Raw genomic sequence first — 25,067 nt, 5'->3', positions numbered from 1 at the left:
CCTTCTGCCCTTCCTAAGTGGGGAACTGTGTAGTATCTCCGGCAGTTCCATCCTCATCATTGCTACCACGTTCATTTCACATCCTCATACAGAACTACTATTGTAGTTTCTCCATTATTAGTCCTTTTAAATTTGGTTCATTCATTCATTTCACTCATAAGTATTAAGAACCTACCAAGTCAATCATGAGATCCATTCAAAAATACACAGGATATAAAAAGAGAAGGGCATAGAGACATGTAAGATGCACAGAGATGCATAAGATTTCTAATTTGAAAGTGTTTGTTTACTGCAAACATCCACAGTACAACTCATTGTCAATTCAAATATTTAGTATCTCCTTAAGTGCCAGGCACTTCCTTTAGCATGAGAATACCACGGTTTTCAAGATGAGCACTCTTAAGACTTTCCTTTTAAAGCATTATTTTGTTATTCTAATTTGATGAAAACCTATCATGAGCCAGGCACTATCCTGGCCACTAGAAATATTCAGCCTCTGGCCAGGCATGGTGGCTCACACTTGTAATCCCAGCACGTTGGGAGGCTGAAGCAGGAGGATCACCTGAGGTTAGGAGTTCAAGACCAGCATGGCCAACATGGCAAAACCCTGTCTCTACTAAAAATACAAAAATTAGCAGGGCATGGTGGCAGGCACCTATAATCCCAACTACTCGGGAAGCTGGGTAGGAGAACCGTTTGAACCTCGGAGGCGGAGGTTGCAGCGAGCCGAGATCGCACCACTGCACTCCAGCCTGGGCAACAGAGCAAGACTCGGTCTCAAAAAAAAAAAAAAAAAAAGGAATATTCAGTCTCTACTTCCAGGGGCTCACCATTGAGTAGGAGAGAGAGAGATAAAACATAAACTTGATAATTAAAGCAACATGGGAGTTACTGCAAAACTGAGGCACAGATAAGAAAATGCTCAACTTTGCCTTACTGAATCAAAGAAGGGAACATAGAACTGAGTTAAAGGATAAAGGACGAAGTTTAACAGACGGAAGGGTAATGGAGAAGGGCATTCAGGCAAAGGAAAAGGCAGGTAGGAACGCAGAGCACAAATCATTGCAGAGTACATAACTCAAAACAATACTTGACTTTTCCTGATTCTATCATACTTTTATGACTCCTGTCACTACAAACTTCCAACACTTCCTCCTCTATCCTCACTCACTGAAAGATCTCGTTTCCTAATTTCCTGAGGAAACAGAAGCAGTCAGAAGAGAGATTTTGCAAGCTCCCACAGCTTACCTCCCCACCTATCAGCGTCAGTTCTCATACACTCTGCTTTCCCTCCTGTTAAAATGAATAAACTGTTTCTCCTAGATAAGGCCACCTCTACTCCAATTATCCACTAGATCCTACCCCTGCTCCCTACTCTAAGACATTCTCCCAGCAATTCTCCCTGCTTTCCTGCATCATTAAATCTTCCCTCTCTACTGAATCATTCCCTTCAGCAAACAAATACACCGTTACTTCTCCCATCTCAAAAACATCCTCCGACTTTCCTCCCACCTACCCCTCTGGTTATCAGCCCCATTTCTCTACTCAGCCTTAGAGCAAAACTCATCTGTAGATATACCTACATTTGTCTCCAAATCTTCTCCTTCCATTCCCTTTGGAATCCACCCCCACTAGGTTTCCATCTCTACAGCAGTTTCTCTTCACTGCAACTGCTCCTGTCAAGGCCACTTGACAAGCCCTAATGTTAAATTCATTATCAATACCCTAATGTTAAATTCATTATCAATGCTCAGTCTTATCTCCGTTGACCTATCAGCCAGCAGTATGTAACACAATTAATCACTCCCTTCCCGATGCGCTTTCTGCACCTGCCTCCCTTGTTCTTGTTCTCATTCTCCTTTCTGTTTCCTCTCCATCTCCTTCAGCTCCATATGTTGTAGGGCTCCAGGTTCAGAATCCAGGCTTCTTTTTCTTCTCCTTCTATACCCAGTCAAATACAGCCCTGCCTCAGAGCTATGCCTTCTTGGTTCCCTTTGCCTCCATACTTGTCCCCTAGATATCTACTAGGTCAATTCCCTTACTTCCCTAAGGTTTCCCTTTGAGTATCACCTCATCAGTAAGGCCTTCCCTGGCCATCGGACATAAAATGGCAAGCCCTCCCAATCTCCATCGCCAGGCATTCCCACCCTTCTGCTTCTGCTTTAGGTGACAATGTGCTAGCAGCCCTCACTCTCAGCGCCTCCTCGGCCTTGGTGTCCACTCTGGCGATGCCTGAGGAGCCCTTCAGCCCGCCATGGCACCATGGGAGCCCCTCTCTGGGTTGGCTGAGGCCAGAGCCGCCTCCCTCTTCTTACCAAGGCGTGGAGGGAGAGGCGCCGGGCTGCCCAGATAGCAGTGGAGGGAGCAGCACTCGCCGGCCCATGCAAGTTCAAGCAGGTGCGGGCGCGGGGTGGGGGGCCACGTACACGGAGCAGCCGGCTGGCGCAGCAGGGCCAGGGCAGTGAGCGGCTTAGCACCTGGGTCAGCATCTGTGGAGGTTGGGTCGGGTCCCCCAGCAGTGTCCGCCGCTGGCGCTGCACTCAAATTCTCCCCAGGTTTAGCTGCCTCCCAGCAGGGCAGGGCTGGAGACCTGCAGCCCGCTAAGTCTGAGCTCTCTCCCTGCGGTGGGCTCCCCTGAGGCCTGAGCCTCCCGGAGAGGAGCCGCCCCCTGCTCCCTGGCGCCTGGTCCCATTGACAGCCCAAGGGCTGAGGAGTGCAGGCGCGCTCCGGACTGGTGGCAGCTCTGCCTGCAGCCCCAGTGCAGGATCCATTGGGTGATGCCAGCTGGGCTCCTGAGCCTGATGGGGACTTGGAGAACTTATATCTAGCCAGAGGATTGTATGTGCACCAATCAGCACTCTGTATCTAGCTAATCTGGTGGGGACTTGGAGTCCAACTTTTATCTCTAGCTAGAGAATCATAAATACACCAATCAGCACTCTGTGTCTAGCTCAGGGTTTGTAAATACACCAATCAGTACTCTGTGTCTAGCTAACTCTGTGTCCAGCTAAGCTAGTGGGAACTTGGAGAACTTTTCTGTCTAGCACTCTGTGTCTAACTTAAGGATTGTAAACGCACCAATCAGCACTCTGTCAAAACAGACCAATCAGCTCTCTGTAAAATGAACCAATCAGCAGGATATGGGTGGCACCAGATAAGGGAATAAAAGCAGGCTCCCCGAGCCAGCAGTTGGCAAGCCGCTTGGGTCCCCTTCCACGCTGTGGAAGCTTTGTTCTTTCGCTCTTTGCAATAAATCTTGCTGCTGCTCACTCTTTGGGTCCACGCTGCCTTTATGAGCTGTAACACTCACCGCCAAGGTCTGCAGTTTCACTCCTGAAGCCAGCGAGACCACGAACCCACCGGGAAAAACAAGCAACTCCAGACGTGCTGCCTTTAAGAGCTGTAACACTCACCACAAAGGTCTGCAGCTTCACTCCTGACAGCGAGAACACACAGCAGAAGGAAGAAGCTCCAGACACATCTGAACGTCTGAAGGAACAAACTCTGGACACACCATCTTTAAAAACTGTAACACTCACCGCGAGGGTCCGCGGCTTCATTCTTAAAGTCAGTGAGACCAAGAACCCACCAATTCCGGACACATTGCCAAACAACATTCTTGTATTTATTAGGTTTACAGTCTCTAGTCCCCAATTATACTGTTAAGTTCCTTAAACTTACAGACTTTTTGACTTTCTCTGTTTTGATCACTGATGTATTCCAAGCACCTAAAACAATGCGTGGCACATAGTAGCCATTCAACAAAGGCTTGCTGAAGGAAGGAATGAATGGAATACCGTCTGTGTATCTCCAGCACCTAAAACAGTGCATGTCTCCAAAACTGTAGTATAGGTGGCATGCCCAGGGCTCAGTGCTCTGATCTCTCTTTTCCAACCTCTCCCATCCACCTAGTGTTCCCAGCTAGGCTCATTCCATCTAAACACCATTGGCAAGATCACTCCAGAACTTAAAATGTCCAACACGGAAGGACCACGTTCTTCCCTCCCACCCCACCCCTCTCCTAAACCTATTCCTTTTACAACCTGCCCCATCCTACTAAATAGCAACTCCATCCTTCCATTTCTTGGACCAAAAATCTTGGTTCATACTTGATCCTTCTCCTCCTCCCCTCATATTCTATACCAAACTCAACATCGATTTTGCCAGCTCTGTAGTCAAAGTATCTCCAGAATCCAACCACTCTCACCAATTATACTGATAACACTGTGATCCAAACCATCATCTCTTGCCTGAATTACTCCAACAGTCTTCTACCTGGTCTCCCTGCTCTCAGTCTTGCCTCTTCCACCCAATTCTCAACACAGCAGCCAGAGTAAACCTTTGAAAATGTACATAAGATCATGTGACTCCTCTGCTCAAAAACTCCAAAGGACTTCCTGACTCACCGGGAGTAATGGCCAAAGAGCTTCATAATAACTGACAATAGTGGTTCCCCAAATGGCTTCTGACCAAGTGTCACCAGCATTACCTATGAACTTGTTAGAAGGCAAATTCTCAGGCCCCAACAGTCTGTTTTAACAAGACCTCTATGTAATTCTAACTCAGATGTATCTAGGAGATTTGCAGAGTCAGTGTATTGGAAACATCTGATGGATCCATTAAAACAGTGATTGCTGGACCTCACCCTCAGAATTTCTAATTCAGTACATCTGGGAAGGGACCTAAGAATGTGCATTTCTAACAAATTTCCAGGTAATGTAGATTGTGCTGATCCAAGAATCACACTTTGAAGACCACTGTTCTACATTATCTGGCCATTGCTAGTCCTTTAATAACCCAGGCATGCTTCACCTTAAGGTCTTTGAACTTGCTAATAAGACAAAGATGCCAGTAATAAAGACAGAAAAAAGCAGGAAGGGTGGGTCTTAACTCCCTCCTGCCTATATAATAAAATTCAACATAATTAGCACAGTATCCAAAGCTTTCTACAATATAATGTAAACATGTTTTCAAATCAGAGATTCTACTTTTCACCAAGACTTAAAACATACATTTCACATAACCTTAACTATTAGATATTCCAGAATAAATATAACTGCTTTCTACCACAACCCCTCCAAACAGGCTTGGCAGAGAACAAGTTCTATACTAAGAGAATGAACCAAGTACTATGAAGTTGAAAAAAGAAAGCGATTACACAAACCCACTACGCTACGATGTTGAAGAAAGGAAAGGATTATAGGAACAACAGGGGAGACATAGGCTTCATGAAACGAAGGCACTTAAGCTGGACCATAAAAGGTATTCAGGATTTGGAGAGGCCTAAATTATCAGAGAGAGCTGTTCAGATGAAGGAAGCAGTGAGATGAAAAAAGGTCATACGGTAATAAAATATGAGATGAGTTCCCTTTGCCTGGCACACAGGGACAAAGGAATGGGAAGATAACTGGATTTCATTCTTTGGGAATATAGTGTAGAAGGCCTTAAGTACAGGATAAAGAATCACTCCAGTTGGGTCTAGGGGTCATCAAGGAAATTTGAGCTCTATGTATTTTCAAAACTTTGTCTTAAAAATCAAGACCTGAAACAAATATGGCAAAATGTTAAAGATGTTCAAATCTGGGTGATAAAACAAGGGCTCTTGTTGTGTTCTTTTCTGGGATTTTACAGTTTTACACCAAAAAAGAAAAAAATACAAATAGGAATAAAAGCCAATGATGATTTTCAAACATTTGCATTTTGGTGAAAAAGACTGCTTGTTTACAATTTCACTGTATTATACCAAACAAGTTGAGACATTTTACACAATATAAATACAAACATACACAAAAAGATGGAAAAATATAAATTCAGAAAACTAGGATCAAAAAACAGAAATTAAGGGCAAACCAAGCATATGAGAAAGTTATAATGCAGTCATGCACACTTTAGGATTCTACACAGGGGGCCAGGCGTGGTGGCTCACACCTGTAATCCCAGCACTTTGGGAGGCCGAGGCAGTCCATCACTAGAGGTCAGGAGTTCGAGACCAGCCCAGCCAACATGGTGAAACTCCATCTCTACTGAAAATACAAAAATTAGTTGTGTGTGGTGGTGCACACCTGTAGTCCCAGCTTCTCGGGAGGCTGAGGCAGGAGAATTGCTTGAACCCTGGAGGCGGCAGTTGCAGTGAGCTCAGATCACAGAGCGAGACTCCATATGAAAAAAAAAAAAGGATTCCACACAGTACTATACTTGTAATACACATTTGGTAGTAAGCTTCCTAACAATCAAAATAAAAAGTGGCAGTTACTTTGTCCATAAAAAAAAAAAAAAGAACACTAGGAACTCAAGAAAAAATAAAGCTTTCCATGGCAATCAAGGCAAGTATGGATCATCATATATGAGATAATGAGTTACACTGAAAAAAATAATCCTCGAAAATATCCTTACAGTAAATGCAATAGCAAACTTCTAGGACTGTTTCTTGAGACTATTTATCAGGGCAGGCTAAGGACAAAACACTTGTGACAGATACTGCTAGGTGCCCACCAAACCCATTTCCTCTTCAACCCAGTCATATGCCTATATATGCTCCACATTTTGCAGCCTTTCTTGAAGTAAGGTGTGGCCTATGACTGCACCCAAGGCAATGAAATGTGAGCCATTTCCAGGCCTAATCTGCAAAAACCCACACTTTCCCATTTGATAGCTTGATGCAGGCAAGCACAGTGACCTTAGTAAAGCTACACACTGATGATAGAGAATTACCAGATGGAAGGAGCTCAAGGCCCTACATCACTACTTGGAGGAAAACTACTCACCTATCAGGCTCCATGCATGAAAGAAACTTCAACTGGGCAAAGCCATTTAGACTTGTGGGGTTTATTTGTTACAGTACTATTAATTAAAAAAATACAAACCGGCCAGGACCAAATGATATAATTCAAGTATTCAGTTTTCTTTCTTTCTTTTTTTTTTTTTTTTTGAGATAGAATTTCGCTCTTGTCCCTCAGGCTGGAGTGCAATGGCGCTACCTTGGCTCACTGCAACCTCCACCTCCAAGGTTCAAGCAATTCTCCTGCCTCAGCCTTCCCAGTAGCTAGGATTACAGGCACCCACCAACATGCCAGGCTAATTTTTGTAGTTTTAGTAGAGGCAGGGTTTCACCATGTTTGCCAGGCTGGTCTCAAACTCCTGACCTCAAGTGATCCACCTGCCTTGGCCTCCCAAAGTGCTAGGATTACAAGCATGAGCCACTGCGCCCGGCCTCAGTTTTCTTTTCTTTTTTTTTTTTGAGACAGGGTCTTGCTCTGTCACCCAGGCTGGAGTGCAGTGACATGATCATGCTCACTACAGCTTCAACCTCCCAGGCTCATGTGATTCTCCCACATTAGCCTCCCAAGTAGCTGGGACCAGAGGTGTGCACCACCACATTTGGCTAATTTTTTTTTCTTTTTTTTTAATTTTTAGTAGAGATGACCATCTCCCTATGTTGCCCAGGCTGGTCTCAAACTCTTGAGCTCAAGCGATCCTCCTGCCTCTGCTTCCCAAAGTGCTGGGATTATAGGCATGAGACACCATGATCAGCAGAAGTATTCTGTTTTCTAGTCGGTCTTGATTCTAGTATAAGTCTAAAGTGTCTAGAGAGCATTGTCCAATAGAACTTTCTGTGATGAAAATGTTCTATGATCTGCACTGTGCAATATGATAGGCACTAGGCACATGCGTACTGACTACCTAAAATCTGGCCGGAAAGGTGGCTCATGCCTATAATCCCAGCATTTTCGGAGGCCAATCTGGGAGGTTGGCTTGAGCCCAGGAGTTTGAGACCAGCCTGGGCAACAAAGTGAAACCCTGTCTTTACTGAAAATAAAAAAATTAGCTGGATGTAGTGGTGCAGGCCTGTAGTCCCAGTTCCTCAGGAGGAGATGTGGTAGGATCACTTGAGCCAGGAGGTTGAAGCTGCAGTGAGCCATGATCACACTACTGCACTCCAGCCTGGGCAACAGAGCAAGACCCTGTCTCAAAAGAACAAAAAAAAAAGGAAAGAAAAGAAAAGAAAAGAAAATGAAGAGACGGCAGGGACTGTTCTCTCTCTCTCTCTCCCTATCACGTGAAGACACATAAAGAAAGAAGCCATCTACAAGCCAAGAAAGTCCTCACCAGAATTCAGCCATGCTGGCAACCTCACCTTGAACTTCTGGCCTCCAGAATTTCTGTTGTTTAAGCCACCCAGTCTATGGTATTTTGTTATGGTAGCTTGAACAAAGACACAATATCTATGAAGATTAATGCAATCCAGTATAAATGGAAAGTATATACCAAACAGTAGTTGTCACTACTTGGTTGAATGCAAAACTCACATTACTTGAGTGAAACTTCACTCTTGCAGAGGACCAAGGAAAACATGACCATGCTTTTCTGTAATTCTGGAGTAGGGAAAAGATTAAGACAGACTGAATTGAAAAGCAAAGACAATGGATGGTGCAGAAAGATGGAATAGACATACTTTTCTCAATTCCTCCCAATAAATACAGCTAAGTACAAGTCAAAGACAACTCCTTTCTCTGACTCTAACAGCACCCTCTTTGATATAATTATAGCCTTTGCCAGTAACTCTACTTTGTTAGTGACTATCTTGCAAGATGTTCGCAGTGCTTCATAAACAGCAAGTGCTCTGAAAATAGTCAATAAATGAATAAACTGTCTGCTTCGGTCAGATGCACAGCTCTCGTGTTTCCTTCTCCCCTTCATACTCAATATTCTTGAACTCACCTCCAGACTTTGTTCAGGCTGGGCGTGGTGGCTCATGCCTATAATCCCAGCACTTTGAAAGGGCAAGGCAGGAAGACTGCTTGAGGCCAGGAGCTCAAGACTAGCCTGGGCAACACAGCGAGACCCCATCTCAAAAAAAAAAACAAACAACACAGACATGGTGGCTTGCACCTATTGTCCCGCCCCTTGGGAGGCTGAGGTGGGAGGACCCCTTGGGTCCAGGAGTCCAAGGCTGCAGTAAGCTATGATCATGCTACTGCACTCTAGCCTGGGCAATAAGAGTGAGACGCTGTCTCCAAAAAGGAAAAAAGGACTTTGTTCATCCTGCTCCCACCGTGAGAAAACCATCTCTTCAGTTTTCTTTCTTTTTATTTATTTATTTTTTGAGACAGAGTTTCGCTCTGTCGTCCAAGCTGGAGTGCAGTGGCATGATCTCGGCTCACCTCAACCTCTGCTTCCTGGGTTCAAGGGATTCTCCTGCCTCAGCCTCCTAAGTAGCTGGGATTACAGGTGTGCGCCAGAACACACTGGTTATTTTATTTATTTATTTATTTATTTATTGTATTTTTAGTAGAGACAGGGTTTCGCTATGTTGACCAGATTAGTCTCAAACACCCCACCTCAAGTGATCTGCCCTCCTTGGCCTCCCAAAGTGCTGGGATTACAGGTGTGAGCCACCGCACCAGGCTCTTTCTTCAGTTTTCTATCTGCCCACATCTTACCCATATGCTAAAGTCTGAATGTTTGTGTCACCCAAAATTTATATGTTGAAATCCTAACTCCTAAGGTGATGGTATGAGGAGGTGGGGCCTTTTGGGAGGTGATTAGGCCCACTTTCATGAATAAAATTAGTGCCCTTTTAGAAGATGCTCCAGAGAGCTGCTTTGCCATTCCACCGTGTGAGGACACAGCAAGAAGCCACCTATGAACCAGGAAACAGGCCCTTGCCAGACACTAAATCTGCTGGCACCCTGACCTTGGACTTTCCAGCCTCCAGAACTGTGAGAAATAAATTTCCGTTGTTCGTAAACTACCTAGTTTATGGCATTTTGTTATAGAAGCCCACACTGACTAAGACACCATCTCTCATGGCTTGGTTTAAGTGGTTCTCAACCAAGAAAGATTTTACCCCTCTCCCAAGGGACATGTAGCAATATCTGTAGACATTATGGTTGGCATCTAGTGGGCAGAGGCCAGGGATACTCTCAAACATCCTACAATACAAAGGACAGCCCTCACCCCCACCCCACAGGAAAAAATTATCTGGCCTAAAATGTCAATAGCGCATCAGTTGAGAATAACTGGTTTAAATCAATCTCTCTTGGATCCCTTCCCATGTAATAACACTGATCTTTTCTTCCCAATACCTATGATCTCCAAGAAAGTTTAGAACAAGTTGTGCATTTCCTGAGTTTTTTCTCCGCATGTTATTTATAGACAATATGCTGACTTCCTTTAAATCCACGGGAGCCTTGTACAAGTCAGCCAGAGCTGCCTCTCCTTTTTCAGCATGCAAGGATATACCCTTCTCTCTGAATCCTTCTCATACAATTGCTTGTTCCCTCCCTCATGCTACCATTATTCCTATCGCATGCACATGTACACAACACACTCCCATTATGAAACTCATCACAACTATTTGCTCACATGTCTGCAGCTTCTTTACACTGAAAGCTCCTTAAACTAGAACCCTGACATATTCTATTGCATATAAAGCAGTTCCTCACACAAAATAGGGGACCAATAAAGATTTGGCGGGTTACAAAAATAACAACAGACATCATCATTTCTCGGTCACCTACAGAATGCCATAAACTGGTGTCCTGGCACTTCATTCTCCTTATCGCTAATTCTCACTGCAATCTACATAAGTGAAGAGGAAACTGAGGTCCAGAGAGTTTATTCAAACGACCTTCCCGTGGCCTTACTTTTAAAGTCAGTTCAAACCACATCTATTTGGATCAAAAATTCGTGATCTTGCCCTTACACACTTGGGGCTAATGGATGGAGAGATGGCGCCTCGGACAGGAGGGTAAACTGTCCCAGACTCACTACTGTGCCGTGAAAAGGGCCACAACCATAATCCAGGTCGACGAATTCCCGGCTCGGGGTCCCCGTGGAGTGTCCCTGAGGGAGGCGACAATTCCCGCCACTTTCCCCATTGCCGTCCCCCGCTTCTTCCCTACCTGGTTGTCCGAGTTGTCTCCGTCTGGTGGCACCCCAACTTCCCCTACTTGTACCCACCTCCTTTCCTCAGCCCCCTTCGCCTGTAGCTGAAAAGTGAGCGCGGGCTCTTGCGTCATCATCCGTCGCCGGCGAGTGGTCACATGATGCCCCTCCCTGCTCCCCGCCGCTTCGGTCATGTGACCGTCTGGGAAGTCAGGGGCGGAAGCCGGGCTCTGACCGGTTCCAGGTCCGGGACTGGGGATAGAAGAGGACTGCCGCCGTGAGGGAGAGGTGGAACCTGGGTGCCGACTCCGCGCGCAACCTCCTGCCCTGCGCGCGCGCCGCTGGCGCGGCCCGGCTGACACGTGAGTGGGGATGGGATGAGCGTGCCCCATTTTTGCATGGCCCCCTTCACCTCCCCGCTGGGCCGCGCTGGCCCTGGGGAGGTCTCCAGCGTCGCGTGCAGCCTGGATGGGGGACTCGGGATGGAGGGCTTAGGGGCTTTCTGGGGCGGGGGCTGCAGTCCAGCTCTTCGTCTCCGCTTAGGGGGAAATCATTTTGCACACCCCTTCCTCGCTTTAGGAAGCACCGTTCAGCTGGCTGCTTGGTCCGAATCTCATCCTTCCAAGTTTCCGGGAACACTGCTGTGTGGATGTCGTCGTTATTTCTCTCTTTGCTTTTGAGAAAACTGAAAGGCTAGTAGTGAGGACTTTTACAGCCTGACGGACCTGGATTTGCATTCTAGTTATGCCATGGGCTGTGAGTTTGGGCAAGTCATTGCTGCTCGCTGCGTCTTAATGCCTTCACCTGTGCTAATGCCAAAATCCTTTGCATTTTGCGGGGGGGGATATGTTCCCAAGGCCCTGATTCCTCTATGATCGGACAGGAAAAAGAGAAAAAGTCACAGAGTCGTAGAACTGGGTCTCCTGATTGCAAGCGCATGGAGCTCCCTCAAACATAGGTGAAGGGTAGTGAGGGAGAAGTTTTCCTGTCTTTGTGCACAAGGGACACCTTCTCTAATTGTCCTTCACCTGCCTTTCCCAGGATTTCAGGTTCAGCCTCATGTCAGAACTTTTCTGGAAAACATATGCAGCTTGCATTTATTTTGATCGACAACCATTATATTTTGTTTGTGATAATGGATTTGTGGAGATCAGTGCTTCCTTTATGGAACTGAGGTTTTGCGAAAGGCTAAATATAGACCTGCCTTCTTTTGTCCTCTGAAGGGGGTAAACAGTGTTTGTCCACGACAATTCGATTTCCTTAAGAAATATTATTCTGCACTCTGGGTAATTGGTATAATGATGCCATGCCTCATTCTTGAAAGCATGTCTTTTGATTAGGATTACTTCCCAAACTGAAAATCACAGTTCCACGCCAAATTCTTAAAAATGAGGTTACCGGCGCTTGTAAAAGAAAATAAGAAAATACAGTGGGATCTCTGGATTTCATGCCGATAGTAATACAGCCTGTATTGAGAGAGCTGATCTTCAAGTTTTCTTAATCCCTAGCATGAAGAGAACCTCTGAAAGGATAATTTACCATAGCTTCTTCTACAGAGTTTATTTGGACCTAATTCTAAAGTGATTTTTTAAGACTTAACTGAGTCTTAACACTTTGTAAAGCCATCCATATACCTCTTAGCTGCAACTTGATTAGGCATTTTTAATGATGGTTCTTAGATTCTGTTCTTCAGGACCAGTCCTTCAGCCAACGAGGGGGCTATTTAACAATTACTCTAGCCAAATTATATTTGTGCAAATTATGGAAATTCCATTTGTTACATGGAAAATATAACTAGTCCAGGTTAGGAGGTCTAGTACGTAAAATGTAACTAAGTGATTTCCTTCTTTCATTTAATCTTGTTTTAACTTCTTCCATCTTCAAAAACTTAGCAGGAGATGCTTGCATTATTAGAAATAGAAAACACAAGTGCCCTTCATGGGGCCAAGCAGATTACAAGCAGTGAGTTCATTTCACTAAAAGTATATTAAATATAACATATTTTGCTTTCGCGTTAAAAATTTAATATAAAGTTTATATATTGAATTTTAGAAAGGCGATTTATGTAGGTAATAAAGACCCATAATATTTGTTTTACTATTGCCAAACATATTTGATTATTATTATCCTTCTCATGTTCTTTTAAAGTTTCTACAATGTCATTCTTGAGTAAGGACCTAAGGATTAAAATAAGAGATTGACACACGAAAGTCTTGATTTCTGTCGTTATCCCAGACTGAAGCTTCCCTGAATGTGTGCATGCAGGTGCTGAGTCTGTCTGTCCTTCTGTATGTTGGGAGAGAGTAGAGTAAAGGGCAGGTAATGTTACTTTGCTTTAAGATGTTTTTCCCAGGTCTACATTGTTGCCCTGTCATGGTATCCAAAATCAGGGAGCTCTTGGACCTGTTAATCATCGCTTGCCCTCCTCTTCATGAGTCTAGAGCAAGCTTGTCTAGCCTGAGGCCCACAGGCTGCATGTGGCCCAGAATGGCTTTGAATGTGGCCCAAGACAAATTTGTAAATTTGCTTAAAACATGAGTTTTTGTGTGTGTGTGTGTGTGTGTGTTTTTTAAGCTCATCAGCTATTTTTGGTGTTAGTGTATTTTATGTGTGGCTCAGGACAATTCTTCTTCCACTATGGCCCAGGGAAGACAAAGATTGGACTCTCCTGGTGTAAAGTTTCATCCTACTTAGACCTTCTGGGTTAGTTTGGTGGTCTTCAGAGGGGTTTAGGAGGTGACTGTTTTGCCCATTGTCCATTATTTCCCTTTTCCCTCTCTCCTTTCCCAAGCCAGACCATATCCATGGAGAAAATGAAATGAAATTATCTGAAATTCAGCCTGTTAGAGATCAGTGTGGTTTAACAAGCAAGTATCACAGAGGAAACTAAAAGAACTTGTTAATAATGTATGCCTTAATGTGTATCAGAGGGTACCTTCATGAGAGTTCTAGACAGCTGTAGTGGCTTCTTGGCTCTCAGACGCAATCCAGTCTACTTCTTCTGTTTCTGCCCCTAGCTGACTCTACTCCAGCCACTTTAGGCACCTTGCTGGCCGTCTAGCACATTCCTGCCCTGGGGCCTTTGCACTTACTTGTAACCTCTGCTTGGAATGCCATTCTCAGGATCATTATCTATTGCTGCATAATAAACTATGCCAAAACCTAGTGGCTTAAGACAATAAGCTTTATAGTATCTGTGGTCAGGAGGGTAGGGCATAGCTGGCTGCCTTTGGCTCTGGGGCTTTTAGAACATTGCAGTCAAGCTGGGAACAAGGGGCTATGGTCTTATCTGAAGGCTGGACTGGGATTATAGGGATCTACTTTCAAGTTCACTCAGGTGGTTTTTGGCAAGGCTGAATTCCTTGTCATATGGGCTCCTGCACAGGGCTGTATCATACCATGACACCTTGCTTCCCCTGGACTAGCAAGCTAGAGAGGATGACCAAGCCAGGAGTTAGTCTTTTCAATTTCTAATCTCAGAAGTGGTATCTTTCATTTCTATCCTATTTTTTTCCTTTCCTTTCCTTTTGGTTTTTTTGTTTTGTTTTGTTATTGAGATGAAGTCTCACTCTGTTACCCAGGCTGGAGTGCATTGGTGCTATCTCGGCTTACTGCAAGCTCCGCCTCCTGGGTTCAAGCAATTCTCCTGCCTCAGCCTCCCAAGTAGCTGGGATTACAGGTGCATACCACCATGCCCAGCTAATTTTTGTATTTTTAATAGAGACAGGGTTTCACCATGTTGGCCAGGCTGGTCTTGAACTCCTAACCTCAGGTGATCCGCCTGCATCAGCCTCTCAAAGTGCTAGGATTACAGGAATGAGCCAGCACACCTGGCCCTATTCTCCTCTTTAGGAGGGAGTCAGTAAGTCAGCTTATACTCAAGGGAAGGAACCTACATAGGACATGAATACCAGGAGGCAGAGATCATTAGGGACCACTTTAGAAGCTGCTGACCCTACCCAGATATCCATACTGCTTGCTGTCTTATTTCCTTCTGACTTCTGCCCGAGGTGCTCTATGGAAACTAGCATATGCTCCATCCTTTATTATGCTTTTTCTTCACAGCGCTTATCACAGCCTGATATATAAAGCTCACTTTCATAAATGTCAAGATACATTTGCAATCAAAACTTTTTCTTCTCCTTTTTATGAAATGTTTTCCCATGTTTTGTAATCACTCTCGCATTTTTCAGACATGAACTATACTTAATAGCAAGAATCTCCTATACTTGACATGTGAGAAAATCTTTTTTTTTTTTTTTTTTTTTTTTTTTTTGAGACAAGGTGTTACTCTCGCCGAGGCAGGAGTGCAGTGGCGCTATCACAGCTCACTGCAGCCTCAACCTCCAGGGCTCAAACAATCCTCCCATCTCAGCCTCCCTTGTCACTGGGACTACAGGCACACACCACCATACCTGACTAATATTCTTTTGATTTTTAGTAGAGACAAGGTCTCGCTATTATTGCCCAGACTGGTCTTGAACTCTTGAGTTCAAGCATTCCTCCTACCTTGGCCTTCCAAAGTGCTAGGATCAAAGGTGTGAGCCACTGTTGCCAGGCCTAAAAACATTTCTAAAGATTGTTCCCTCACCTACTTGTTGTTCCCTCACCGACTTCTAGTGGTTTTTAGGACATAACTCTCTTTTTCCAAAGATAAGATGAATGGCACAATTCCTACAAGGAAAGTGTAATAATCAGTGAAAGCAGAGAGCTGAAAAGATGGGGATTGGAGGAAAACGCAGTAGTACAATACAGAAATAGCTACATGGACATTATTATACAAAAGCAGTGACTATATTGCACAGCATTATAGAAAATGAAATATCACAGTAACAACATCAGCATGCTGTTTAAATTGACAACTCGTACTGTTAGTCCTCAAAACTGAATGTCAGCACTATGGCAAATTACCCCAAGGCTTATTTGCCCAAAACAATACCATATTTTAAAAATTTATCATGATCCTGTGGGTTAGGAATTGGGAAAAGGCACAGAGGGCTTGGCTGGCTGCAGAAGCCGAATAGCCTCTTCCCTTCTATGTCTAGCACTTCAACTAGGAAGATTTCAAGAGCTGGGGGGCTGAGGAGACCAGGTCAACCCAAGTCACACGTCGGCGCTTCGGTTTCTGCTGTCTGCTGGCTTTCTTCATTCTCTTCTGTGTCAGGACTCTTCCCTCTCAGCGTGGTCTTTCCTCTGTGTAACTCCTGTGATCTCTCTAGCAAGATACCCAGACATCTGACATGGCAGCTTTGGACACCTAAAGAGAGCAAAAGGAGATACTGCCAGGCCTTCTCAAGGCTTAGGCCTAGAATTGGTAGAGAGTTACTTCTACAGTATTCTTTGGGTTGAAGGAAGGAAGACATAAACTGTTATGAGCTGAGTTGAGTCCCTCCAAAATTTCTATGTTGAATTCCTAACACTCAGTACCTCAGAATGTGACTGTATTTGGAGACAGGATTTTAAAGGAGGTGATTAAGTTAAAATGAAGCCACTAGGATGGGCTCCAATCCAATATGACTAGTGCCTTTCTAAGAAGAGGAACTTTGGATGCATACATTTTAAGAAGAGGAACTTTGGACACAGAAATTTACAAAGGAGGGCCAGGCTTGGTAGCTCATGCCTGTAATCCCAGCACTTTGGGAGGCTGAGATGGGAGGATCGCTTGAGCCCAGGAATTTGAGACTCCCCTGGGCAACATAGTGAGACCCCCATCTCTATAAAAAGAAATGAACAATGGGGAGGCCATGTGACGATACAGGAAGAAAATAGCCTGCTACAAGCCAATGAGAAAAGCCTGAGAAGAAAACAGTCCTACCATCACCTTGATCTTGAATTTCTTGCCTCCAGAATTGTGACAAAATAAATTTGGTTAAGTCACCCTGTCTGTGGTGCTTTGTTATGGCAGCCCAGCAAACTAATAAACAAACGCAATCCAGACTCATTGAGAGGGAAAATAAGGTTCAGCCCTTCACTTAAGGTGCTGTATGTGCTGACTTAATGGCAAGGAATTGTTGGGAGCCATCTTTGGAAACCAGTTACCACATTATTATAATCAAATTGCTTTCCTAGCCCCTAGAACTAAGAAAAATGATTGTTGCAGGAGAAGGCACACAGACCTGAACAAGAAGGGTACTCAAGTCTGTGGGCAGAGGGGGAATGTAAGAAGTAGTAGCCTAATAAGACAAATTACCTACTTCAAGAACTTTCTGAAACCTCATCAAGTCCGAGGAGTTATTTCATTGTGTAAGTCTTGCTTCCTTCTCCAGTTGCCCTTCGCCTTCCACCATCTGCTCACCCCTGCTCTCTACACTGGCTGTAGGAGGAAGCTAGTGGGAAGGAAAGGGACGGGTCAGGAAGCAGTTTTATCAAGAGTCTGTGTGTTACAGAAGATGCTTAGAAGGCACAGCCTGGGTAGTGACATGCTCAAAGACTTTTATGTGTACAGGAAAATGTCACATGTATGTTTTGTTGATTGGTTGGTTTTCATTCCTGGTGACATGTTTTTTTCCCTTTTCCTTTTTACTTGGCTCCCGCCTCCCCTTCTCTCCCTGTTCTCTCTTTGACAGCTTGTGAGATCCCTTTGCATGTTTTAGAAATCAACCCTGTGTCTGCCGTTTGGATTTCAAATCCATCTTCTAAGTCATTTACCATAGAAAAGTTTTTAAGTGTTACATACTAAAATAGGTCATTCCTTTTAGATGCTAGGTTTCTTTCTCTAGCCCTGAATTCCTAGATGTCACTTTACTAAAGATCACCCACTATAAGAATACCTGTCCCAACAGAACACCTAGTAAATGCTCCATACTGACAATTAAATGTATGTTACACTTCTTATTTCTTTATTGTAATGACACACTCAAGCCCTTCATCTCTCTGATATTTTTTTTCTTCAGGGCTTCTCCCTCCAACAGTATAGCAGGCAGCTAGAGAGGACAGACATCACTCCTCTTGCAATCCTAGTTTGTTTTTTTTTTTTTTTTGAGACGGAGTCTCGCTCTGTCACCCAGGCTGAGTGCAGTGGCCAGATCTTGGCTCACTGCAAGCTCTGCCTCCCAGGTTTATGCCATTCTCCTGCCTCAGCCTCCCGAGTAGCTGGGACTACAGGCGCCCACCACCTCGCCCGGCTAGTTTTTTGTATTTTTTAGTAGAGACGGGGTTTCACCCGGTTAGCCAGGATGGTCTCGATCTCCTGACCTCGTGATCCGCCCGTCTCGGCCTCCCAAAGTGCTGGAATTACAGGCTTGAGCCACCGCGCCCGGCCCCTAGTATTGTTATTCAGGCACTCCTTTTACTTGTCAATGCCAAGGAATGAGTTCAGCACAAAGGGCACAAAGATAGATATTGTTAATTTCCTGTTTACTTGCTGCAGTTTTCCACAAGACCAGTCATTCTCTACTATTTTAATGATCCTGGCTTCACATCAGAATCATCGGGGGAGATTCTTAAAAACAGAGATACTTAGGACTACCTCTAACCTACTTACCAGACTCTTAAAATGCTAGGTGATTCCCTTATGCAGCCAGGCTTGAGAACCACTGGACTAGAAGGTGAGTTGTCTAAACGTCTTCATATCCAGCCTGGCAAAGAGATATTCAGCAAGGAGTGGTTGGGTAAAAATCAATCCTTGCCTTCAAGAGCTTTCAGAATGAGCTGTAAGCAACAATAATATTCAGTATGCTAAGTGATCTAACCATGCTCAGAGAGTACATTGGAATACAAGAGAAACAAGTAATGGATTCTGCTAACAGTACTAGACACCTAAGTACTGAATTTTGTGAGACTTTTAGACCAGTTTGATTTAGTATTTATAAATTATCTTCACAGAATTTTGTAGAACTTAGCATCTGTAATTTTAAAAGGAATCTTGGACATGTTCATAGCTTAAGCTTGCAGTTCCATTTCTGGGAAATAATTGGACAAATGCCTCAAAATGATATACAGGGATTTGTCTCTGAGCTCTCTTTATAGTATTTGAAATTATTTGCTAATATATTGAGTAGTAGAAGATAGCTTGTATAATTAGGGTACATTGGAACCACACATGCCCAGTGGTTCCTTCTCCCTAGCTCAGAGATGAGCTGTATCATATCTTTTTCCCAAGAGAAGTGACTAACATGTTGAAGAAGAGGCGAAGAGTGTTAATCTACCAAAGCCCCTCCACATGGAAAATATGGAGAGTGGCAGATAAATACCCTTTCCCCTATAAAGGAACTCATTATTTCTTACAATTTTTTTAGTGAGTTTGGGAGAAAAATGCGTTTCTTATGTGTGCACATGTGCTTCCTTAAACAAACTGAGATTTTCACACTTTTTTTGGGGATACAGGTTCTTTAATGGAGCAGCCAATCTCTCTGCACACCTGGTTTCATCTAATAATCTACAGACACCAGCTCTAAGGCCGGTTAATCATCCCCAGTGTCCACGCACAGAATAGTCGGTCCTCCTCACAATGTTGGACTTTCTAGCCGAGAACAACCTCTGTGGCCAAGCAATCCTAAGGATTGTTTCCTGTGGTAATGCCATCATTGCTGAACTTTTGAGGCTCTCTGAGTTTATTCCTGCTGTGTTCAGGTTAAAAGACAGAGCTGATCAACAGAAATATGGAGATATCATATTTGATTTCAGCTATTTTAAGGTAATCTTCCTCAATAGCTTTTTTATTTGTTGTCTTTTCTACAAAAACGTGTTTTCTCTGGGAACCGTGAAACTCTGTAAGATTAAGTAGTTATGGAAAAAGCTAAAGAGAAAAGCTTCTGGACTAAACGTAATGTTAGCTACTAACTTGAAAATAAGTTGAAGGTATTATGTGAAAGCCCTAACACAATATAATTGTATTTTTAAAACGTAACTTTGACATTTCACATTGAAGGGCCCCATACTTAAAAGCATGCTAATCTTGGGTCCAGTTCAAATTCATTTATCTCAAAGGGGTTTTACATCTAGGCTTGTATTATCTTCATTACTTTCTGTTGCTCCGCTTTAAGTTTAGGATGTTTAAGAACATAAGAACAAGTTTTTAAAAGACTATTTGGAAATTGTCACCAACAAGTATGCTTTTATTGACATTTCATGTGTGTTTTTTTTTCTTAGGGTCCGGAATTATGGGAAAGCAAACTGGACTGTAAGCCAGAGCTACAGGATTTAGATGAAGAATTTCGTGAAAACAACATAGAAATTGTGACCAGATTTTATTTAGCATTTCAAAGTGTGCATAAATATATTGTAGACTTAAACAGGTATTGATCAATTTAGTAACAGCTTATTCTGGTGGTAAATAGTGGAGAGGGAAAAGGACACACAACAACATGTAAATCTCTCTGAGTTACTATAAAATTTCCTAATTTAGTGTATGCCGTATAAAGTTGTCTCTTCCTTCCTGTGGCACTGGTCATCTTAAGAATTTTAAAGTTTTACTATAATGTCCTGCTTTTGTGAGGTGTCATAATAAACTTAGTTTATACTAAGTCATATAGTTTCCTGTTATTTATTATCATATTCTAGTGTATTATATGTGAAAAGTGGGAAAAAGAACTTATTTTTATCATTAACTTTCTGTCCCTTATACAGTTCTTAAGAATTCATTACTCATTAACTTTTAAACTAGATATTCCATGTTCTTCTGCCTTTACTCCTAGATACTTGTAATTCACAAATCAGGACTAGGGAATATTTCTTTTACTTGGAACAGCCATAAATATCAAACTGTGGCCCTAAATCAGTTTATAAGACTGTATTCTTAAGAGCATGAAGGACCATGAACTAGTGGAAGGCCAGAATGCCTGGCATCTTGCCTTATCTTTTAAAAATCTTTCCTTCTTTAAAGATGTTAAAGTTTCTATTATAAATTAATAACTCGCTCTGGGATTTTATTTCTAGATATCTAGATGATCTCAACGAAGGGGTTTATATTCAGCAAACCTTAGAAACTGTGCTTCTCAACGAAGATGGAAAACAACTTCTGGTAAGTAATAGTGATTCTTTAAAATGAAATTCAAGAATTTCAAACATAGTATCCCTTTTTTTTCTTCTCAGTCATAAATATAAATGAAATACCATTCTTTAAAGAGAAGCAAAATGAGCTTTTAATTATCTTCTAACTGGCAGGTCCATATCTGAGTTTAGAACGTAGACTTTGAACAGAATTTAAAACAATGAAAAGTTATGTGGAAGTTATGAGCCTCTTCGGTGTAAGAATTCTGTCTTCTTTACTTTTTGCATCCCAGCCATCTGTCCTGGTACCTAGTACATACTGACCATTTAAGAAATGCTTATTGAATAAGTGAATGACTTTATGGTGAAGTGAATGACTTTATGATGAGTAGGATGCTATTTTGGTGTCCCAAGCAAAATAGCCAAAATAGGTCAACTGAAAGATTATCACTATGAATTAAAATCTATTTCACATAAACTTTTCAAGTCCCATTCTGCAAGAAGGTAAGAGCTCTTTGGAGGAAACCTACCTTTTCCTTGAAATCTAAAACTTTTTGGAGAAGTGTGAGCAAAGCGATATTTTTCATGATTACCGACTTTATTCCCTAAGAATGTATAATCTAGTGATTTTGGCTTTTGTCCTCTTCTCTTCTTAGTGTGAAGCACTGTACTTATATGGAGTTATGCTACTGGTCATTGACCAAAAGATTGAAGGAGAAGTCAGAGAGAGGATGCTGGTTTCTTACTACCGATACAGGTATTCCTGGGCTAGGACTCCACTTCCAAAACACTGCTGTTAGTAAAATGCGGTGTATGTCCCCATATTTCTTCTACTGTAAACAGCAGTAATCCAAGAATAGATAAGAAAGTATACGATTCATCCAGGCACGGTGGCTCACGCCTGTAATCTCAACACTTTTGGGAGGCCAGGGCCAGTAGATCATCTGAGGTCAGGAGTTCAAGACCAGTCTGGCCAACATGGTGAAACCGTGTCTCTACTAAAACTACAAAAATTAGCCAGTCGTGATGGTGGGCATCTGTAATCCCAGGTACTCAGGAGGCTGAGGCAGGAGAATCGCCTGAACCCAGGAGGTGGAGGTTGCAGTGAGCCAGGATCACGCTACTATACTCCATCCTAGGTGACAGAGCGAGACTATGTCCAAAAAAAAAAAATATATAAGATTCTTATCTCTTGTGAGCATACTGTAGGACTATAACAATTACGCCATAGTATATTTCATAATAGATTATAGATTATATAATCTATATATTACATATAAAATATTCTATGTATTATAGATTATTAGAGGTATGGATTATGCTGTCCGTAATGATAGCTCCAATTTTAAAAAGGAGTCTGAATTGTGAACTTTCTTTACCTTGAGGCTAAATTTCAAAGAATATTAGAAATCTAATGAAGGTTGTTTTTGCTTTTGTTGTTTACATTTTCAAATATTACTCCTTGGCAGATATAAAGAAAGGAGTGTGCTTTCTGTTGTCATTTTCAGTTTGATGACTTAGAAAAGTTGTCATTCAGAGTCAGGTTGAAAGTGAATTCTTTCCCATATTTACATAGAAACAAAAACAAATCAAGCAATAGCACATATCCACAAATCACTTGTCGTGTATCTCTATACGGAACTGTGATTCTTCGGAAAGTAAGGTCTTGAAAACAGGAGCCATCTTAACCAACTTTTTAATTTTAGTGTCTAACACACAGGTTTTCAATTTGTTGAATGAGCTAAAAATGGAATACCAGGTCAATGTTGGAAATAGTCAAGGTTCAGAGAAGAAAGTGTCAATAAGGAGGAGTCAGTTAGGAGCTTGAGCTAAAGATGTAAGGAGTAGAATTAACATTTTCAAACTTAAAAATTAGGACAAAATAGACAAGGAGAAGGGGGTTCTTTGGGGACATCATATTTTCGGCAATACCAGGTACCACTGTGTCCTCAGCAGGAAATTAATCTTAGACTTCTCAACTAGCCTTTTCCTTTCAGCTGCATCAGAGTGCGAAGGGAGTGTTCTAGCAGTGTTCATTCATGTCAGTTTGACCAAGCTGTTTTAACATCCGTGTTTTTAAAAATGAGATTTGAATGGCCTTTCCTATGTTTCTGAGAGTACCTGGAAAAACAAAAACTATAGACAGTGCAAAGAAGAAGAAAAAATTATTGGCTTATCAAGCCCAGTTTTGAAAATATGGCTTTGTCCCCTTTGGTACAACAGCTAATTCATTAGAATGTGAGCATTCATTATCGAAGTGACACTGAACACCTCCAAGTCACAGTCGTGGCAAAAGAGATCCTTACAGGGAATAGCAGGTCATCTCCAAGTCTAAGATTCTTTGAATCTAGTTCCTTTCTTTCAGAGCTTACTCTTCCACCCGGAAAAATCACAGACCTGTTTATTAGATCTCTGTAGAAGGAACAGCTTGCCAAGAAAAAAGTATAGATTTCACTTTAAATTGACATAATATTTTAAAATTATTTTTTAATTTGTAAAATGTCAGGTTCACATTCTTTACCCACAATTTTCAAATCCAAAGAGCTCTGAAAAAATATGTATACACGAGTACACACACAGCACACATGTACATATACATAGTAATTCATTTGGCAGCAAAACCTGATCTAACCTGAAATCATTTGGAGTCAAAACTTGCCTGGAATAGGTGTGAGGCTATGTGTAGTCTTCACTTAACTCAGTTTTGTAAATATTTATAAATTTTCATCCGGAATTATTCACTTATGTTGATCATGGGATGCCAATTCAGATACTGCTGGAGTGTTATATTGTATATGATCTATATGCCATATTGCTTTCTTATATTTGAGAAATGCTATATTCTGAAACAAATCCAGTCCCAAGGATTTTGGAAAAGGGATTATGGACCTTTACATAGAATGAATACCTATCTTCTAAGCAGGCTTTCAAAAATATAATTTCAAGGCCAGACATGGTGACTCACACCTGTAATCCCAGCACTTTGGGAGGCTGAGGTGGGCAGATCAGTTGAGGTCAGACATTCAAGACCAGTCCTGGCCAACATGGTGAAACCCCATCTCTACTAAAATACAAAAATTAGCCAGGCACGGTGATGGATGCCTATAGTCCCAGCTACTTGGGAGGCTGAGGCAGGAGAATTGCTTGAACCTGGAGGCAGAGGTTGCAGTAGGCTGAGATCATGCCACTGCACTTCAGTCTGGGTGATAGAGCAAGACACCATCTCAAAAAAACAAAAACAAAAAGTTTATATGTACATACATAGCAAGACTATCTCAAAAAAAAAATACATATATACACACATGTACATACACATAATTGTGAATCATGAGGATAGAGATGGACCTATGGTCATATCTGTAACTGTATTGAGTCAAAGTAGAATGGAATTCTTCTGCTTTGTTGGACTGTTCAGTTTCTAATATGTGTGGTTTGGGCCTTTGTTTCCCATTGTGAATATGACTCAGTGCTGCTCGATCTTCTGCTGATTCAAATATGGATGATATTTGTAAGCTGCTTCGAAGTACAGGTTATTCTAGCCAACCAGGTGCCAAAAGACCACCCAACTATCCCGAGAGCTATTTCCAGAGAGTGCCTATCAACGAATCCTTCATCAGTATGGTCATTGGTCGACTGAGATCTGATGATATTTACAACCAGGTGGGAATTAAATCTGTTAAGACCTATTAAGACTGTTTAACAGACTGATTTCACTTCCCTCTTTAATTACGCCTTTCCTTCCTTCTTTCCCAAAAGAGTAAAAGCAGCTAGAACCTTTTAAAACTTTTTGAACTATGCCCCAGGATGATAAAGTAAAGAGGGTTATTAATTTTGGCAGAATCAGAGTTTTCCAGGTGAAGATGGGATTTGAGCTGTTGGGAAGAAGATGCATTCTTTTCGTCATTCATTCAAGAAATAGTTATTGAGTGTGTGATATGTGCCCATTCACGTGCTTGGTGCTGGGGACCCATCACCAAGGAAGGCAGGCCGTGTCCCTGCCCATACTGAGCTTGTAGCTTAGGAAAGGCAGATGACAGGATTATAGTAAAGCAAGATGGGTGTCATCTTAGGGGAAGCACAGGGTGCCACTAGAGCATGCAGCAGTGGCAGCAAGGTCACAACAGGTGACAGAAGGAAGGTAAGAGGAGTGCCAGGAAAGGAGGCAGTCTGAGCAAGGCTGTAAAGATCATGCAGCATTTGAAAATCATCCCTCTCCCCTTGCCAGTGTGTGTAGTATTCACTTCCTTTTA

The 25,067-nt window shown here is 42.6% G+C and overlaps 2 protein-coding genes across 6 annotated transcripts in view; one reads left to right on the top strand and one right to left on the bottom strand.

Annotated features, from left to right (window-relative positions):
* The window catches only part of NSMCE2 (NSE2 (MMS21) homolog, SMC5-SMC6 complex SUMO ligase), a 270,450-nt gene extending 259,387 nt beyond the window's left edge, over positions 1-11,063 (bottom strand). The window contains exon 1 of one of the 3 annotated variants that reach the window (XR_002524113.2): positions 10,905-11,032. The gene's annotated coding sequence lies outside the window, so the exon portion shown is untranslated. Of the gene's footprint in view, positions 1-10,904 lie in introns of all 3 variants that reach the window. The other 2 variants (XM_009213569.4, XM_009213568.3) reach the window with 2 other exon arrangements.
* Positions 11,064-11,070: 7 nt separating this feature from the next.
* Positions 11,071-25,067, top strand: part of WASHC5 (WASH complex subunit 5) — a 64,072-nt gene continuing 50,075 nt past the window's right edge. The window contains exons 1-7 of one of the 3 annotated variants that reach the window (XM_017962292.3): positions 11,128-11,249; positions 11,467-11,643; positions 19,213-19,522; positions 19,978-20,123; positions 20,764-20,848; positions 21,474-21,574; positions 24,285-24,477. In XM_017962292.3, coding sequence (XP_017817781.1) covers positions 19,337-19,522; positions 19,978-20,123; positions 20,764-20,848; positions 21,474-21,574; positions 24,285-24,477 — 711 coding nt within the window. In that variant the 5' untranslated portion in view covers positions 11,128-11,249; positions 11,467-11,643; positions 19,213-19,336. Of the gene's footprint in view, positions 11,250-11,466; positions 11,644-18,070; positions 18,435-19,212; positions 19,523-19,977; positions 20,124-20,763; positions 20,849-21,473; positions 21,575-24,284; positions 24,478-25,067 lie in introns of those variants that run through there. The other 2 variants (XM_003903151.4, XM_021942891.2) reach the window with 2 other exon arrangements.

The sequence above is a fragment of the Papio anubis genome, chromosome 8 (genome assembly GCF_008728515.1).
Source record: "Papio anubis isolate 15944 chromosome 8, Panubis1.0, whole genome shotgun sequence".
Lineage (NCBI taxonomy): Eukaryota > Metazoa > Chordata > Mammalia > Primates > Cercopithecidae > Papio > Papio anubis.
Note: the sequence above shows the minus strand (reverse complement) of the source record. Positions and strands in the feature narration are given on the sequence as shown.